General features: G+C 44.7%; 1 protein-coding gene across 2 annotated transcripts in view; it reads right to left on the bottom strand.

Annotated features, from left to right (window-relative positions):
- Positions 1-12,810: 12,810 nt before the first annotated feature.
- The window catches only part of Rhp (GTP-Rho-binding protein rhophilin), a 319,468-nt gene continuing 311,744 nt past the window's right edge, over positions 12,811-20,534 (bottom strand). For both annotated transcript variants that reach the window (XM_069308794.1, XM_069308795.1), the window contains exon 13: positions 12,811-16,429. In XM_069308794.1, the coding sequence (XP_069164895.1) occupies positions 16,235-16,429 (195 nt within the window). In that variant the 3' untranslated portion in view covers positions 12,811-16,234. The remainder of the gene's footprint in view (positions 16,430-20,534) is intronic.

The raw sequence follows: 20,534 nt of genomic DNA, 5'->3' as shown, positions 1-20,534 counted from the left end.
TAGAAACTTGTGTAAGGAATCTTTCAGAACATTATATACCACATATGTCAGACCAATCCTGGAGTATGCGGCTCCAGCATGGAGTCCATATCTAGTCAAACATAAGACCTAAACTGGAAAAGGTTCAAAGGTTTGCCACCAGACTAGTATCAGAACTGAGGGGTATGAGCTACGAGGAAAGACTACGGGAATTAAACCTCACGTCACTGGGAGACAGAAGAGTTAGGGGGGACATGATCACCACATACAAGATTCTCAGAGGAATTGATAGAGTAGATAAAGACAGACTTTTTAACACAAGGGGCACACACACTAGGGGACACAGGTGAAAATTGAGTGCCCAAATGAGCCATAGAGAAGTTAGAAAGAATTTTTTCAGTGTCAGAGTAGTAGACAAATGGAATGCATTAGGAAGTGATGTGGTGGAGGCTGACTCCATACACAGCTTCAAGTGTAGATATGATAGAGCCCAATAGGCTCAGGAACCTGTACACCTGTTGATTGACGGTTGAGAGGTGGGACCAAAGAGCCAAAGCTCAACCCCCGCAAGCACAATTAGGTAAGTACACATACACACACACACATACACACACACACACACACACACACACACACACACACACACACACACACACACACACTTATTGGAGATAGGACAGCATCCATCTCTCACCTGCAGCACACACCGAGGGAGACAGGTAGGCAGATGAGCTCTATATGAACTCTGGTAATATGGTATATGATGGGGTATCCAATAAAGCAGAGGAAAATCAAATAAAGTGAGGCAGATCCAGACATAATTGCACTAGTGGGAACTAAAATAAGTGATAGTGATCGCAGATGTAATCTTCCCAGATGGATACCAAGTGATAAGGAAAGAATGGACACTGAGATAGGGAGGGGGAGTGACACTCCTCATAAAGCTAAAATGGAAATTTAAGGAACTAGAGAATTGGGGGACAAATGGAAGCACAAGCTCCACACTTAGGACTCTGACAGGTGACTGGGAAGAGGATTGTGATCTTGATACTCTACCATCCCCCATCAAACGGTAGAAGGCCCAGACAGGAATATGATGATAACAACAAGGCATGTATAGATGAACTGCAGATGGGCAGCAACAACAGCTCACAGAATGAGAGCGAAATTGTTGGTCATGGGGGACCTCAATCACGGAGAGATTAATTGGGAATCAAGAAATTCCCATGGTGAGTTAGAAACGTGGGGAGCTAAATTAGTGGAAGTTATAGACACGAATTTCCTCACACAATCATGTGAAGGAAGACACAAGGGAAAGAGAAGGGAATACACCAAGCCTATTAGACCTGATTTTCACCCAGAATGAGGTAGACATTACGAATATGGAACATGAAATACCACTAGGAGCCAGTGACCATTGTGTTCCTAGTCTTTGACTACATGATCGAGCTTAAAATCGTGACCACGGGGCAAGAAGTCTGGGGAAATAGAGTAGACTATAGGAAAAGGGATTACAGGAGGATAAGAGAAGTGCAGTGGGAAGAAGAACTAAGAGGAAAGCAGTGCAAGATATGATGGACTTAGTCAAGTGGAAATGCAAGGAGGCCATAGAGAATTTTATAAACAGTAAAAGAAAAAAGTAGGAAGGAATATAAAACCCATGGTTTAATAGACAGTGCCAGAAAACAAAAATGAGAAGCAGCAGAGTGGAGAAAGTACAGAGGACAATAAGATTAGATGCAAGAGAGGTAGGAATGAATACATTATTATAAGGAGAGTATCGGAAAGGAATTATGAACACGATATTGCAATGAAAGCGTAAAAGCAACCTAAATTACTACATAATCATATAAGAACGAAAATGTCGATGAAGGACCAAGTGACAAGACTAAGGAAAACAGAAGGGGCATATACAGAAAGTGACAAGCAAATCTGCGAGGCACTGAATGCCAGTTTGCCATGGAGTGTTCACAACCGAGCCTGAGCAGCTCCCATTGTTAGAGGAGATAACCCAAGATGAGAGACTAATCGGATATAAAAGTGACAGCAAAGGAGGTAATGAAGCAGTTGAACCAGACAATGTATCACCGTGGATACTAAAAGAGACAGTGCAGGCCCTCAGCGTGCCTCTTGCAAGGATCTATAATGAGTCACTTATGAAAGGGAGAGTTGCCCAGTTGCTGGAAGAAGGCAAATGTGGTACAAGTTTTCAAAAAAGGAGATAGGGAAAAGGCACTTAACTACAGACCAGTATCACTGACAAACATCCCTTGTAAAGTACTTGAAAGAATAATCAGGTCATGACTGGTTACACACCTGGAGAACATCAGATATGTAAACAAACACCAACATGAGTTCAGAAAAGGGAAATCATGGATAACAAACTTTCTGGAATTTTATGATAAAAGCAACAAAAATAAGGCAGGACAGACTGCAAATTTCTGGACTGCCAAAACGCCTTTGACACAGAACCGCACAGGAGACTGCTATTCAAACTTGAGAGTCAGGCGGGAGCAAGCGGAAAAGCCCTAGTTTGGGTAAGGAATTACTTAACAGGCAGGAGCCAGAGAGTAACAGTCAGGGGCGAGAAGTCAGACTGACGAACCGTAATGAGTGGAGTACCTCAAGGGTCGGTGCTGAGACCAATTCTATTTCTAATATACGTGAACGACATGTCTACAGGAGTCGCGTGCTATATATCGATGTTCGCGGATGACGCGAAATTAATGAGACGAGTTGTGACAGATGAGGATTGTAGAGTACTCCAAGAGGACTTGCAAGCTGCAGAGATGGTCAGAGAAATGGCTACAGGAGTTCAACACGAGCAAGTGTAAAGTTATGGAAATGGAACTAGGTGACAGGAAACCAAAGGGTCAGTACACAATGAAGGGAAACTACCTTCCTGTGCCTCACTACGGGCTCACCATAGCCAGTGCTACTTGGAACTTTTTGTTCCTAGTAGCTGAATCTAAAATAAAAACAACCTTCCTGTGACGATTCAAGAAAGGAACCTGGAGTGGACGTAACGCAAAATCTAACTCCTAAGGCATGTATAAATCGGATAAGGAGAGCAGAGTACTCTACGGTAGCAAAAGTTAAAACGTCATTCCGAAACCTTAGTAAAGAGTCATTCAGAGCGCTTTACACTGCCTGCATGAGACTATTCTTAGAGTATGCAGCCCCATCGTGGAGTCCCCACCTAAAGAAACACACTAGGAAATTAGGAAAAGATTAAAAAAATTGCGACGAGGCTAGTCCTGGAGTTGCATGGGATGGGATATGAAGAACGACTGAAGGAACTGAACCTGACGACGTTAGAAAAAAGGAGGGAGCGGGGAGATATGATAGCAGCATACAAAATACTTAAAGGAATTGACAGAGTGGAAAAAGGCGAAATGTTCACACGGAATACCAACAGAACAAGGGGACATGAGTGGAAGCTAGAAACTCAGATAAGTCATAGAGATGTTATAAAGTTTTCTTTTAGTGTGAGAGTAGTGGGGAAATGGAATGAGCTAAAGGAGCACATTGTGGAAGCAAACACTATTCACAGCTTTAAAACTAGATATGACAGAGAAGGACAGGAGTCATTGTTTTAAACAACCGAAGGCTAGAAAGGCGAGATCCAAGAGCCAATGCTCGATCCTGCAGGCACAAATAGATGAGTACAAATAGGTGGGTACACACTCACACACACAGAAACTGAGAAAAGGTGAGAACAGATACACAGAGAATGACAAGGATGTGAGTGAAGAACTCAACAAGAGATTCCAGGAGGTTTTCACAAAAGAGCAAGGAGAAGCCCCTGTACTAAGAGAGGAGGAGGAAAACCAAGCAGCCTTGGAGGAATTTGACCTCACCAGTAATGAGGTCAAAAGGATTCTGTTAGAGCTGAATGTGACAAGACTATTGAGCCTGACAGAATCTCACCAGTGGATACTAAAAGAGGGTACAGAAGCACTAAGAGTGCTACTCTCTATGGTGTATAACAGGTCACTGGTAACAGGAGACCTACCAGATAGCTGGAAGACAGCTAATGTAGTCCCAATATACAAAAAGGGTGACTAGGGTGGAATTGAACTACAGGCCAGTTTCCCTAACTTGTATACCATGCAAGGTGGTGGAGAAGATCGTGAAGAAAATGCTCGTTGAACATCTGGAGAGAAGGAGCTTTGTAACATACCACCAGCATGGGTTCAGGGATGGAAAATCGTGCCTCACAGGCTTTATAAAATTATACGACCAGTCGGCAAAAATTAGGCAAGGGAAAGAAGGGTGGGCAGACTGCATTTTCTTAGATTGTCAGAAAGCCTTTGACACAGTACCCCATAAGAGGCTGATAATAAAGTTGGAGAAACAGGCAGGAGTAAAAGATAAGGTGCTCCAGTGGATAAGGGAATATCTAAGCAATAGAAAACAACGAGTAACTGTGAGGGAAGAGACAACAGAGTGGCGAGATATCACCAGCGGAGCCCCACAGGGCTCTGTACTTGGACCCATCCTGTTTCTGGCATATGTAAACGACCTTCCAGAGGGTCGAAACGACTCATTCCTCTCAATGTTTGCTGATGATGCACAAATTATGAGAATAATAAAGACAGATGAAGATAGACAGAGACTACAGGATGACCTTGACAAACTGGTGGAATGGTCTAGAAAATGGCTACTAAAGTTTAACTCACGAACGTGTAAAGTAATGAAATTAGGTGAAGGGAGCAGAAGGCTGAACACAAGGTACCATCTGGAAGGTTAAATACTGCAAAGTCAAACAGAGAGAAAGATCCGGGGGTTGATATTAACCTCTCCTCAGAGGCCCACATCAAAAGGATATCATCAGCGGCATATGCGAGATTGACCAACATAAGAACTGCCTTTATGTAAGGAATCATTCAGAACCTTGTATACTACTTATGTCAGACCAAACCTGGAGTTTGCAGCTCAAGTCTGTAGTCAATACCTAGTTAAAAGACAAGACAAAGCTAGAGAAGATTCAGCGATATGTCACCGGACTAGTCCCAGAACTGAGAGACATGAGCTACGAGGAAAGACTCCGGAAGCTAATCCACACATCTCTGGCTCGCCACAGGTGTGGGGAACCATCAGTGATACGTGACAAGACTTTTCAGACACAACACATTTATCACGGCCTTGTAGCACTATAGCCCGTGCTACATGGAAATTTCGTTTTGATTAGCTAAATCTAAAACAACAGGAGCCGAAACAGGAAGAATGAGAGTCATTCTGTTGGACTGGAAGGCAGGACACGGTGCTGAATTTCGAGGCACAGGAAGGTGTGTGTAGTGAGTGTGTGTGTGTGTGTAGGGTGGGGGTGGAGGGGACGCGTGTGGGAAGGAGAGCGACTACATTAACAATTCTTGTGGTATATGTGATGTGACGTGGCCAATTACGTTCTCGCAGCTGCTGGAATACATATGTACCATATTATGTGTACGAGGGGACGCATCACACCCCCCCCTCCCCCTTACACACAAACACACACACACACGCACGCACGCACGCACGCACGCACGCACGCACACACACACACACACACACACACACACACACACACACACACACACACACACACGATGGAATTCAAATTTATGACCATGGGACAAGAGATCTGAGAAAGGAGAGTTGACTACAGGAAAGGGGACTATAAGAGGATAAGGGACTATCTGGGTGAAGTGCAGTGGGAGGAAGAAATTAGAGGAAAAACAGTCCAAGATATGATGGACCTAGTCATACAGAAATGCCAGGAGGCCGAAGAGAGATTTATACCAACAGTAAAGGGAAAAAATAAGAAGGAATATAATAACCCATGGTTTAATAGACAGTGTCAGGAAGCAAAAATGGCCAGCAGGCAGGGAGTGGAGGAAGTACAGAAGACAAAGGACATAGGACAACAGGATCAGATGCAACAGAGGTAGGAACGATTACATTAACATAAGACGAACATGGGAAAGGGACTATGAGAACGATATTGCAATCAAAGCGAAAAAACAACCTAAGTTACTACTCAGTCATATAAGAAGAAAAATGTCGGTGAACGACCAAGTGACAAGACTAAGGAAGACAGAGGGGGTATATACTGAAAGTGACAAGGAAATCTGCGAGGCACTGAATGCCAGTTTCCATGGAGTGTTCACTACCGAGCCTGAGCAGCTCCCATTGTTGGAAGGGGGTTACCCTAGATGAAAGACTATCAGATATAGAGGTGACTGCAGAGGAGGTAATGAAACAGTTGACAACTCTAGATGCAACTAAAGCAGTTGGACCAGACAAAGTATCACCGTGGATACTAAACGAGGCAGCGCAGGCCCTCAGCGTGCCTCTGGCAATGATCTTTAATGAGTCACTTATGTCAGGAGAATTGCCCAGTTGCTGCAAGAAGGCAAATGCCGTGCCGATCTTCAAGAAAGGCGATAGGGAGGAGGCACTTAACTATAGACCTGTATCACTGACAAGCATCCCCTGTAAAATACTGGAAAGAATAATTAGGCTACGACTGGTTACACACCTGGAGAACATTAGGTTTGTGAACAAACATCAACATGGGTTCTGGACAGGGAAATCGTGACTAACAAACCTTCTGGAATTCTATGATAAAATAACGAGGATAAGACAGGACAGAGATGGTTGAGCAGACTGCATATTTCTGGAATGCCAAAAAGCCTTTGATACAGTACCGCACATGAGACTGCTGTTCAAACTCGAGAGGCAGGCGGGGGTGGGGGAAAAGGTCCTAGCATGGATAAGGAACTACCTAACAGGAAGGAGCCAAAGAGTTACGGTAAGAGGCGAGAAGTCGGACTGGCGAACAGTAACAAGTGGAGTACCACAAGGATCGGTGCTGGGACTAATTCTATTTCTTGTATATGTTAACGACATGTTTACAGGCGTAGAGTCCTACATGTCGATGTTTGCGGATGACGCAAAGTTGATGAGAAGAGTTGTGACAGATGAAGATTGCAGGATCCTCCAAGAGGACCTGAACAGGTTGCAGAGATGGTCAGAGAAATGGCTGCTGGAATTCAACACGAGCAAATGTAAAGTTATGGAAATGGGATTAGGAGATAGGAGACCAAAGGGACAGTACACAATGTAGGGGAACTGCCTATCTATGACAACGCGCGAAAGAGACCTGGGTGTGGACGTAACACCTAATCTATCTCCTGAGGCACATATAAATAGGATAACGACAGCAGCGTACTCTACACTGGCAAAAGTTAGAACATCATTAAGAAACCTAAGTAAGGAGGCATTTAGGGCGCTTTACACTGCCTACGTGAGGCCTGTCTTAGAGTATGCCGCCTCATCATGGAGTCCCCATCTGAAGAAGCATATAATGAAACTGGAAAAGGTTCAGAGGTTTGCAACGAGACTCGTCCCAGAGCTACGAGGGATGGGGTATGAGGAGCGCCTGAGGGAACTGTGCCTTACGACACTAGAAAGAAGAAGGGAGAGGGGGGACATGATAGGAACGTATAAAATACTCAGAGGGATTGACAGAGTGGACATAGACGAATTGTTCACACGGAATAGTAACAGAACGAGGGGACATGGATGGAAGCTTGAAACTCAGATGAGTCACAGAGATGTTAGGAAGTTTTCTTTTAGCGTGAGAGTAGTGGGAAAATGGAATGCACTTCAGGAACAGGTTGTGGAAGCAAATACTATTCATAATTTTAAAACCAGGTATGATAGGGAAATGGGACAGGAGTCATTGCTGTAAACAACCGATGCTCGAAAGGCTGGATCCAAGAGTCAATGCTCGATCCTGCAGACACAACTATGTGAGTACAACTAGGTGAGTACAACTAGGTGAGTACACACACACACACACACACACACACACACACACACACACACACACACACACACACACACGTACAAGGGGACACAGGTGGAAACTGAGTGTCCAAATGAGCCACAGAGATATTAGAAAGAACTTTTTTAGTGTCAGAGTGGTGGACAAATGGAATGCATTGGGAAGAGATGTGGTGGAGGCTGACTCCATACACAGTTTCAAGTGTAGATATGATAGAGCCCGATAGGCTCAGGAATCTGTACACCTGTTGATTGACGGTTGAGAGGCGGGACCAAAGAGCCAGAGCTCAACCCCCGCAAACACAACTAGGTGAGTACAACTAGGTGAGTACACATGCACATGCACACACACACACACACACACACACACACACACATGTCAGGCCAATCGTGGAGTATGCAGCCCCAGCATGGAGTCCATATCTAGTCAAGGATAAGACTAAACTGGAAAAGGTTCAAAGGTTTGCCACCAGACTAGTACCCGAGCTGAGAGGTATGAGCTACGAGGAGAGACTAGGGGAATTAAATCTCACTTCGTTGGAAGACAGAAGAGTTAGGGGGGACATGATCACCACATTCAAGATTCTGAAAGGAATTATAGGGTAGATAAAGACAGGCTATTTAACACAAGGGGCACACGCACTAGGGGACACAGGTGGAAACTGGGTGTCCAAATGAGCCACAGAGATATTAGAAAGAACTTTTTTAGTGTCAGAGTGGTTGACAAATGGAATGCATTAGGAAGTGATGTAGTGGAGGCTGACTCCATACACAGTTTCAAGTGTAAGATATGATAGATCCCAATAGGCTCAGGAATCTGTTCACCTGTTGATTGATGGTTGAGAGGTGGGACCAAAGAGCCAGAGCTCAACCCCCGCAAACACAACTAAGTGAGTACACACACACAGTTAACACTGTAATTGAGAAGGCAACCTCTGCTACCTGTAGAAATAGATCTCATCTGCTCATCATGGGAGACTTCAATCACGGAAAGATAGACTGGGAGAACAAGGAACCGCATGGAGGAGAGGATACATGGAGAGCCGAACTAATAGAGATGGCGACAAGAAACTTTCTAAGCCAACATGTCAGGGAACCCACTAGGACGAGAGGAAATGATGAACCAGCGAGACTCGACCTAGTCTTCACTCTGAACGACTCCGACATAAGGAAAATCGGTTATGAGGCCCCAGTAGGAATGAGCAACCACAGTGTATTGGCGGCCTGTCTGGGCCTGGACTCGGCCCTGTCTGGGCCTGGACTCGGGCCTGTCGGAGCCTGGACTCGGGCCTGTCTGGGCCTGGACCCGGGCCTGTCGGGGCCTGGACTCGGACTTGTCTGGGCCTGGACTCGGGCCTGTCTGAGCCTGGACCCGGGCCTGTCTGGGTCTGGACTCGAGCCTGTCTGGGCCTGGACTCGGGCCTGTCTGGGCCTGGACTCGGGCCTGTCTGGGGCCTGGACCTGGGCCTGTCTGGGCTTGTGTTATATATATCAATGTGTGGGGCTTCTATGGGGAACTGGTACTATTAAGGGGTAAGGGTAGTTAGAAGACAAGAGTATCAAATATGGGAGAGCTAAAAGGCCCGGCCCCCAAAATAAACTATCCACAGTAGTAATAACTTGCTACTAGACCATATATGTTAGTCTAAGGGTTGATCAATGCGCTCCCACACAGGAAGAAGGGATACTCTGTAATTCATGTACTTATTTATTAACCCCTTAACAACCCCCCATATACACTCACACCAATAACCATAATAATAATAACTTTACCACACTATCTTACGTTAAAAGCCTTGGTCCACATAGGCAGGATACAAGGTTTACACTAATAACAAGCTAGGGTAAAGTACTACTGGATAAGCACTGAAGCTGGATGCAGCTTAGGGTAGTGAGACCCCACGTGGTACCCTAATACAAAACACAACACTTAGGGTTACCCAAAACACTGGCAACTACTACCCCCAGGTCTCACCAATCGTTACTACCAGAGAAGGTACACTTAGAAATCATACAATACTTAACTTAATGGTACAGGAACTTAAGGTAAGGGAAATAAGTAAGAGGAGAAGGGAGGAGATTAGGGGTGCAGCCACAGAGTAGGTCTCGTCCACACGAACGCCAGCCAGAGAAGAACCTCCTAGTGACCAGCTAGGCCTCCCATGTCGTGGTGCCGGAAGGAGCCTAATTGATCGTGCAGCTAAGCACATTAAAGATCTTCCCCTATGCAACGTATTGTTACTTTACAAATGATTAGAAAGTATTAGTAAGCAAAGTTGGTGCCTATGTTATTATTTAATAATCAACCCCCAGCTCAGTCTTTAAATGCTCTTTGAGAAACAATAATAGTCTTACGTCTGGCAGGGAAGATACAAACAATTGCCGCTCGAGATGCACTCAACTGTACTACCAGAAAGTTTAATAGCTCAATTTTGACCTCTGGTTTCCACTGGAGAACCCAGGGTCGTAACAGAGCCAGCCTCTGTTATAGGTGAAAACTAGTTGTGCAGTATGCCCACGCCCCTACCAGTGCAAAAGCTACCACTTACCCGTGTTATCCCGTCTTGAGTACTGCTCAGTACTCGCTTCCCCCTTCAGAGCAGGAGAGATTGCTGAAATTGAGGGAATACAGTGAACATATACGGCACGCATAGACGAGATAAAGCACCTAAATTATTGGGATTGTCTCAAAGCTCTCCAAATGTACTCACTAGAAAGGAGACGGGAGAGATACCAAATAATATACACATGGAAAATACTGGAGGAACAGGTCCCAAATCTGCACAGTAAAATAACAACGTGCAGAAGAAGAACATGGAAGAAAGTGCAGAATAGAACCAGTGAAGAGCAGAGGTGCCATGGGCACAATCAGAGAACACTCTATGAACATCAGAGGTCCACGGTTGTTCAATGTCCTACCAGCGAGCATCAGAAATATTACAGGAACAACCTGTGGACATCTTCAAGAGGAAACTAGATTGTTTCCTTCAAGGAGTGCCGGACCAACCGGGCTGTGGTGGGTATGTGGGCCTGTGAGCCGCTCCAAGCAACAGCCTGGTGGACCAAACTCTCAAGTCAAGTCTGGCCTCGGGCCGGGCTTGGGGAGTAGAACAACTCCCAGAACATCAACCAGGTAACCAGGTACCCCAAGGCAAACAAGGGAGGAATCCCCCAAACACTCGGGGCGGTCAATTGCCAAGCAGCGAAAGACCAACAGAGCTAGACCCAAGGTGACTTGTGGAAGGTAACCCCAACCCCCGTGGGCGGTACTTACAGGGCACGTAGGAAAGTTAGCCTGTAAGCGCATGCAGCCAGAGTACCCTGGAGTACTCCCAGCTCGCACACCACTGAAGAAAAGTACTGAACCCAGGCACAGCACAAAGAGAATCCGGAGCTGGAGCCACAACGACTAAGCCTTATCCCATCAGCCGAGGAACTGAAGGTGTGGATCGCTGGTGCATGCGTCTGGGGCTTTCTTTTTTCCCCTCCCGGGAAGGGGGAGCTGCGCAGACATGCAGGCGCGGCTCGGTGACGTCATGTTAGTTTGCTCGTTTTCCCTTGGGGGAAGTTCTCTCCATTTGTTTCATTATTTTTGTTGGTTTTACCAGAATAGGGGTTTGTTTTGAGGCGCTTACCATTCTGGTTGCCTGTCCCAGTCGATGGCAGATATAGAATGCTCCAAAATCCCACGTGCATTTCTATAGGCCATTGCTCCTCGTGCTTCTCTGAGGGGGCCAGGTTTTGGCCGTGGTCCCTGGTAGGCCTACAACTCCCACCTACATCGACTGATGCCAAAACTCAGTACTATCCCTATCAGCCTGGATAGCTCCGGGGAGCCATAGGGGCTCCCCCAAGAAAAAAAAAAAAAAAAAAAAAAAGCGTTGACAAAGCAGGTGCCAGAGGTGGTCTGCTCCGCCCCAGCTGTCAGGCGGAAGTTGCCACAAAGATATTATGACCTAATTATTTCAATGTGTCTGATTTTTTTTAAGTTTTTCTGCAGTAATATTATTCAATAGTGTGTAGTGATATATTTATATAATGTGTGAATCATCGCTATTCTCAAAATTATGTTGTGCATATAAGTGATTCAATTATGTTCATAAACCAAACAGTTTTGCAGTTATTACACTATATACTCAAGTAAGTATCTGCATGTTTTGTTCATCATAACGAACCACTAAGTTGGTATTACGAGTACAAAAAGCAACAAGAAGTGGCCACCACACACCAGCCACTTGCCAAGTTGGTATTACGAGTCAAAAAGCAACAAGGAGTGGCCACCACACACCAGACAGCCAGCCACTTGCCACCACTCCCTTCCTCGCCAACATCCTCCTCCCACCATACTGTTTTTGCTTTTATTCACTATATACAGACATTATATATATGCAAGTATCTGCATGTTTTGTTCACCACAGCGAACCACTAAGCTAGTATAATACGTGCAGACAGCAACAGGTGGCCACACATTCGGCAGATGACGCTACAGCCCTCCCACCCTCAACATTACTCCTCCCACAGCACAATGCAAATTATCACAACAATCCTGCTATTATCAGAATCCTGGTCATTTATATCATAGTCAGGGGGTCTTCTGTAACACTATCATCGCTAAATAATACCAGTTACATACATTTTTGACACTTTTAGGCGATGCTGTGGTCACAAGCTGAACAGCAGTTCGATGAGCTCATGCTGCGTGCGCCAGCCATGGTTGCTCACTCAGTACCGAGGCTCTCACACCCGGGAATAATGCCCACGATTTTTTTTTTTTAAATGGCATCTGTTTACAATTAAGAGCCCTGAGGAAGGTGATATGAATCCCATGTATCCGCAGGCCGTTTAAATCTTGCGTAGTACACCTAAACTGCATATGCAGTGATGCGCACTTTTGTGTCGGTTACTCAAAACTTCATATGCAGTGTTGTGCAGTTTAAAGGTCAAGGGTTAAAACAGCACATTAAATAGCACATTTATTCTAACTAATGAAAGGCAGTGCATTTTCTTTAATTTTATTATGTACAAGTCAAGTTACATGCCATACATATAAAGATCACTTTTGCATTAATTATGTATCAGAGTACTTCAATGAACTTTAGATTAAAAAATTATTTGTTACCTTATTTCACAAATGCAAAAATTAAAAATATATATATTTGTTTGCTATTTTTCAACAATAAAATGTATTCAGTAAAAGTATTTTGCATATACAGCAATTTACATATATTTACAAACTATTATAAACATTACCTATGACCAGATAGATACAAGTATACAGTTACACAGTGGGTAAAAGAAAAGTGGTAAATAACGTATTTACAGAGGAAGACAGTCACGCTGTGAGTAAAAGAAGTGGTAAATAAAATATTTACAGAGGAAAATATAGTTACACAGTGGGTAAAAGAAAAGTGGTAAATAACATATTTACAGAAGAAGACAAGATGAAAGTACATTTTATAAAAATCTGAATTTATGTAAAGCTTAACTATACCCAAATGAATTTAGTTATCAACCTTCAAATACAAAATGTGAGTGTGTGTGTAATTACCTAAGGGTAATTACCTTAGTTACAGGATGAGAGCTACGTTCGTGGTGCCCCGTCTTCCCAGTACTCTGTCATATAACACAAACTACTGACAGTTTTGGCCTCCACTGCCACCACCTCACTTAACTTGTTCCAACCATCTACCACTCTGTTTGCAAAAAAAAAACTTTCTAATATTTTTTTGACACCTTTGTTTCCTTAGCTTAAATCTGTGTCCTCTTGTTCGTCAAGTTGCTGGTTTCAGGTTAAGTTAGGTTGTGTGTGTGCGTGTGCGTGTGTATGTATATAAAGAAAAAGTATATTGATTGTTTTAATGCCACTTTCTTGTAACAAATAAGATAACTTACAAAGAAGATAACAACTGGCTCATATTTTATGCATGATATATATTATAATAACTTTATTGATCATTAAACCAATAATTTTAAAATCCAACTGGAAATGATGATAATATCAAATTGGAGGGGGGGGATGGGACCTTTGACAAGCTGCCAGCTTCCTGTCCTCGTCGAGGCCACTAGTGTTAAGTGACTCTCGGGTAAATTCAGGTAAAATAAAATGAGTGACAACAAGAGATTAGCAATTAGGGCTGTACCTCAAGACTCTGGGATTTACTCCCCAGTCTAGACATAATAAGCATCAGGACCAACCCACAATCTGCCCAAAATCTCTCAAACTACTTGTGTAAAAAAATGCTAAACTCAGTGCACCAATGAACAAGTTCAAGTTCTCCTCAATCTAAACCCAAATGACATCAGAGGTCGATTATATGAAATTTCATATAAAAATTAATTGTGCTTTCTTCCCACACACACAAAATCAAACTTTTCCAACAAATATATGGTATGTCAAATTAAAATAAGAATGCAGACATTGGGGAACCTTCAAATATCTATGCCCTTTGACAACTGTTACTTCTCTAATACATCTCAATTTCTGACAGTTAACTACCAAACATTCAAATACATCAAAGAAACCACAAAGATCTGCTTCAAATACAAAATTAAACATTTAGTTAAAATATTGTTCAAGTTTCCACTAGACAAATCTGATAGAGCAGTATAATTGTTCTGTTAATCTTCATAAATTTACATGCTGTAAAGTCAGTTTCTGGCTATACAATGTGTTAAGCTCAGAGCCACAGTATTGAGAGACAACAGATTGTCATGATACCATTGCCATGACAACTGTTGGCAACCAAGAAAATTTTACACTAAATCACTCAAACCAACTATTGGTTTAGATCAAGTTCCTATATACTACTCATGATTTGAATTTCAAACTGTGTTTAATGTTATAAACATCCCCCTACATCACCCTTCATAAACTGTATGCAACTGTACTTATGCCAGCCAAACCTGTATTTACAAGATCTAAATTTGTTCGAGATTAAATGATTTTCAAGAAAAAAAAAAAAAAATTGGCCTAAATCCATAAACATGTTCACCATGATCTTCCCACTGCAGTAGATTGGTTAGACTTTAAAAAAAAAAATAATTAGATTGGATAGCCTCTTTGAAATTGGACTATTTTAACACTGAAAGCAAAGGTCCATCACACATTTTAAACTGCAAACTTCATAATAGACCATTTGTTTGTTTTGTTTTCCTTTATCTTAATTCCTCACTTCTTGTGTATATTGTACTTAGAAGCATCCATCAATTACTTTTAAGTTTGGAAAATAACATTCTAAACTATTACAAATTGTAACTTTAGAAATCAAAGGCTTCAAGATAATAAAGATTTAATGTATCACCTTGATTCTACTGTTACGTTGATGGTAACAATTGCAACAAAAATTTATATTTCAATAAATTTGGTTTTATTTGTATTTATATAGTATACCTGTCAAGTTTAATTTGACTTAATTAAGGTTTCAACATATAAGGTATAGTTGAAAACATAAGGATAATTTACTCAAACGATGAATAATCTATTTAATGATAAATGAGGTTAGGATACTTATCACAGCCACTTTATGGAAAAACGTAAACTGCCAAGATTTAACAATACTACAAGTGGAAAATAAGGGTTTAGCATAAATTATTATAATACAAGTTTGGCATTAGTTCCTGTGATACTGCCCAGAGCACAGTGATACTGCCCAGAGCACAGTGATACTGCCCAGAGCACAGTGATACTGCCCAGAGCACAGTGATACTGCCCAGAGCACAGTGATACTGCCCAGAGCACAGTGATACTGCCCAGAGCACAGTGATACTGCCCAGGGCACAGTGATACTGCCCAGGGCACAGTGATACTGCCCAGAGCACAGTGATACTGCCCAGGGCACAGTGATACTGCCCAGAGCACAGTGATACTGCCCAGAGCACAGTGATACTGCCCAGAGCACAGTGATACTGCCCAGAGCACAGTGATACTGCCCAGGCACAGTGATACTGCCCAGGGCACAGTGATACTGCCCAGGGCACAGTGATACTGCCCAGGGCACAGTGATACTGCCCAGAGCACTGTGATACTGCCCAGAGCACTGTGATACTGCCCGATACGCTGTGATGCTGCCTGGTACACCATTGTACTGCCTTTTATGCCACGATGCTACCTGGAACACTGTGATACCACCCGGAGCACTGTAATATGGCCCAGTAAGCAGCAATAACCTAACCTGACACTGTGATACCGCTCTGGTACCATGCAATACCACTCGGTGCACTGCGTACTGCTCAGTACACTATATACTGCCCAGTATGCTGTAACAAACATTGCACTGTGGAAACTGAAGATGCTTGTGCAAAACATTAATACTGATTTTGCTGGTCTGATAATATGTTTGATTTGTTACTTAAAATTGCAATATTAACAGACTTCAACAATGAGTCCATTTATCGTAAAATAACATTGCAGTCAATAAGAGAATCAGGACTTTAGTTTGTCTCTTGATGTTGATCTCTTGAAGGGATTCCAGCTGTTCCGTTTATCTTTGTCCTTGGTCGATAGACTGGAACTGTTTACCGAGCCAAAATGACTGCTGCTGCCATTACTACTACTGCTGCTAATTCCACTGCTGCTGCTTGTGGTAGAGTGTGGAGATATGTCCTTAAGACTTTTGCTCTGTAAAATACAAGATTGAACAATGTAATAGAACATATTGTAAACAATGTTAAAGATACAAAGTGAAGAAAGCTCCCTCTATTATGGAAATTCACATTTAAAATTCAAAAAATCCAACACTGAAAGTAATGAAGTACCTCTTTCTGATAGAGGTCTGGTGGTTCCCTGAAGCTATCATCCTGAGATTGCTGTGTCTTATGGGTTACATCAGTTATAGGAATTCTGTTTTGCCTACTGAGGAACACAACCAAAAGGGGTGAAATAGGCATAAGAGACCATAAAGGGGTGAAGGGCACCCACAGCCCAATGTGAACCTCCTCAAAATCCCCGAGCCTAACCAATTTCAACTGAAGACCTCAGGGAATACCTGGGCTCTCCACCAGATACACGGTAAATGAAAAGAAAATGTGTGGAACATTAAACGAAAAGTTCCAAAGTGTGTGTGAACATAATGAGATCTTCAACCAGGTTGTGACTCATACGTCAGGCTGCGAGCAGCCGCGTCCAACAGCCTGGTTGATCAGTCCGGCAACCTGGTCGACGACCGGGCCGCAGGGACGCCAAGCCTCGGAAGCACCTCAAGGTAACCTCAAGGTAACCTTCAGGGAACTAGACACGATAAGAATTCCAGAGAACAACATAGAGCACATAGAGCACATAGAGAGGAGTTTCACCATGGGTTCTGAGAGAATGTGCAGTTGAGCTCAGCATACCACTTCGGCTGATTTTTCAGACATCCCTATGTACAGGAGTCGTAGCAGATGTGTGGAAACAGGCTAACATAGTTCCAATCTACAAAAGTGGCAGCAGTGAATACCCCTCATTCATAGACCTGTATCAATGACAAGTGTCACAGTCAAAATATTGGAAAAAACCAGCGTTGAATGTAATGAAACGCCATTTTCTGGGTGAGTCACGGAGGCTCCCAGGAGCTATCCAGGCTGAATGGATATGTATATCTTTCTGGCATCAGTCAAAGTGCTAGGAGTTCTTGCCTACCAGGGACCACGAGCCAGAACCTGGCCCCCTCAGAGAGGCACGAGGAGCAATGGCCTATAGAAACCCCCTTGTGATTGGGAGCATTCTATGTCTGCCATCGCTGGGACAGGCACCCAGAAAGGTAGGCACCCCAAAACAAACCCCTATTCTGGTGAAATTATTGCTACCGAAAGCTGAACGAGTGGACAGAACTCCCCAAACAAAATTATCAAACTAGCATGACGTCATCACGTCGCCGCGCCACCGTCTGCGCAACCCGGCTCCCCCTCCCCGAGAGGGGGAAGGGGGAGCCCCAGACCCTCCACGCCGGCGATCCAATTGGCAGTTCTTAGGCTGGATGTCAAAATACGTGAAAACGCCGCCGACCGGAGGGAGGGAGAGATGCCGGGGAGCCTCCAGGACTCACCCAGAAAATGGCGTTTCATTACATTCAACGCTGGTTTTCTGGGGGGAGCCCCGTTGGCTCCCCGGAGCTACCTTACCAAAAGATAAGTAAAACAGGGAAGAAACCGGGAGGCGGATACCACACGTCCTAACTGAACAACCAAAATCAGAGACAAAACAAAGACCAAAATGACAAGAAAAAGACCACCCAGGCCAACGACCAGGACGGCCCCAAAACTCAAGACCAGGCCAGAGGGGAATGATGCCCAGGACAGCAAGTAGAATGGAGCAGAAGGAACCGCAACACTGAACGTAAGTAGGAGCGGCTCTGCCAGCACCACCCAACAGGTGACAGGACAATCCCAGACAACGGTCCCAGAACAACCCCGAAGGGAAGACAAACCAACCCTATCAAAGACCGAAGGACCCTTCGCAGCGATAGGAAAACCAAACACCGCCCCCGAGACGAAACGTGCAGGTGGGAGACCAATAACGAACCCACCTGTGCCGACACAAACGACTGAGAAACAAACACCACGATCGAAAGTGCAAAACGCGAATCTAAAAACAGCGACCCCGCAACCCAAAGGAGCAACAGAACCAGCTCCAGCAGGGAAGAATGATACACGCATCCCCGAGGCATCCAAGAGGAGAACCACCGAGGACGAGAACCGCAGGAAAACCAACACACCCGGCCCGGAAAAGGAACAAAGAAAACCTGAAACCAGGACCGGAACCCAGCAAACCCGGTTCCAAGAAAAGGAACCAGGAAGGCAGGAGCGGCAGACCGAAAAGTCCACACCCCCCTCCTCACAGACAGCGCAACCCGAAGCCTGCAGAAAACCACACAGAAATCGCAGGAACTCGGTACCAAAATGGAACACTGGAGAAGTTCAAAAGCAGGACTGTGGAACATGGACAGAGGTCCACCGGAGCACCAAACAGGATAATCAAGAAGCACTGACTCAGATACATAAAAAAGTGTAGCATGGGGGAGGAAAAACTGAATTAGGTAAGGAAAACCACAAATACGGCCCAAGGAGCGGCCGGGAAGTAATGCACACCACAAAATGTGTAGAGGAGCGCGTACATACCTGAGGGACCTTACGGACAGCAGGGTTATCTTGAGGTTCTTGAGAAGATCTCTCCCTCGGCTATGTGAGGGTGCAGTCAGGCACTGAAGATAGGCAAGGAAAGTGTCCAGACAGGAAAAAGACCCAGGGGTCTACAATGAAAACAAAAGCACCGAAATGCGGGGTAGAGCCCCACAGGACAACAAAGAACAAAAGATGGACAAAAGGCACTAAAGACGCACGCAAGGTGACCAAACACCACACTCAACACCCCAGTCAGGAGCCATCGACGCAATCCCGCCAAGCGGGGAAGAGTAAGCAAGGATGGAACAGTGAACAAGGGTGGTGGAAGGAGTAGAGTATCCCAAGATACTCGCTCCAAACGCATGAGCCTAACGAGAGAAGCAAAGCTCTACAAAGTACCAACGACGGAACTCAAACCGTTCCGTACGTCCAACAAAAAGTCCTGCCAACCTGTGGGGAACTGAGGCGGCGCCCAAGCATATAACCAGCAGAGTAGCGAATAATAACTAGCCTACCGGCAAGTGTGGTCTAGAACAGACATTCGAGACACCGTACCGACACTCAGTGCGCCCAACCCGCACCATTGCCTGCCAACGATCACCCACAACTACTGTATATGCAACAAAAGATAAGTAGTTCCTTAGTGTTTGTGTGAATTGACCAATCTCCACGAAACAATAGAAACTGGGATAGTGGCACACGCCACCCGTGCGGCACAGTAACAGGCCCGGTGATGTGCAGAACCAATTACCACGTAACGTGGTGGTGGGGACCCACTATTGGTGCAAGGGCGGGTTGGACATGTGAGTGAGTGGGAATGTATGTTAATCTTCTTGTTTGAGGAGCTATGCACTTGAGACAGTTAAGCAAATCCCAGCTGTGTCTGGGTACAAGTGACAGGATGAACAACCCAGCAGGTATTCCTCCTATCGGGGAGTGTTGTATACTCGGAGCAAAATTTAATTTAAATCAGTAGCTGCCTCGCACGGGCCAAGAGGCCCTCCGCAGGGCCATTGTACTTATGTCCATATGCAGGTACGCACAAGAGGACACAGGAGGTAGTGAGCACCCAAAGGAGCCACAGACACTAAAAAGAACCCGAGTAATAGCAGAGGGAAAGGAAGCCAAAAGCACCAAAATGCCATGTGGGAGGAGGCAGACGCCACCCACAGGAGCAAACAAGAAGACAGAGCCCAGAAGGCTCAGGAAACTGCGCAACCGTCAATTGACAGGAGAGGCGGGGCCAAAGAGCCAGAGCTCAACCCCGCAAGCACTACTAGGCAAGCACCCCACCAAAAGTGAGAACCAGCACTAGGCCGACAGAAGCGCCAGACAAGGCAACCTCACCTGCTAGAGCAGACACACGACCGTGCCACAACACAGGCGAGTCAAGTAAGAAACTAGGAGCAGCGCTAAAGGTGTGCCCGAAAGCCATGCATACTCGAGGCAGTAGGCAGAGTATGTACCCTTACCTGAATAAAATGCGAGGTCGAAGGAGAATACGGCCAGAGGTACGCGCCCTGCAGAAGACGAAGCAGGACAAAGGGAGAACAAAGTGACATCCCCAGACATAAATCCAAAACACCCTCGGCATCCAGAGAGGCCACGACCGGAGGGAGAAACGA

Source organism: Procambarus clarkii, chromosome 63, assembly GCF_040958095.1.
Source record: "Procambarus clarkii isolate CNS0578487 chromosome 63, FALCON_Pclarkii_2.0, whole genome shotgun sequence".
Lineage (NCBI taxonomy): Eukaryota > Metazoa > Arthropoda > Malacostraca > Decapoda > Cambaridae > Procambarus > Procambarus clarkii.
This window is presented reverse-complemented; position numbering and strand designations above follow the sequence as displayed.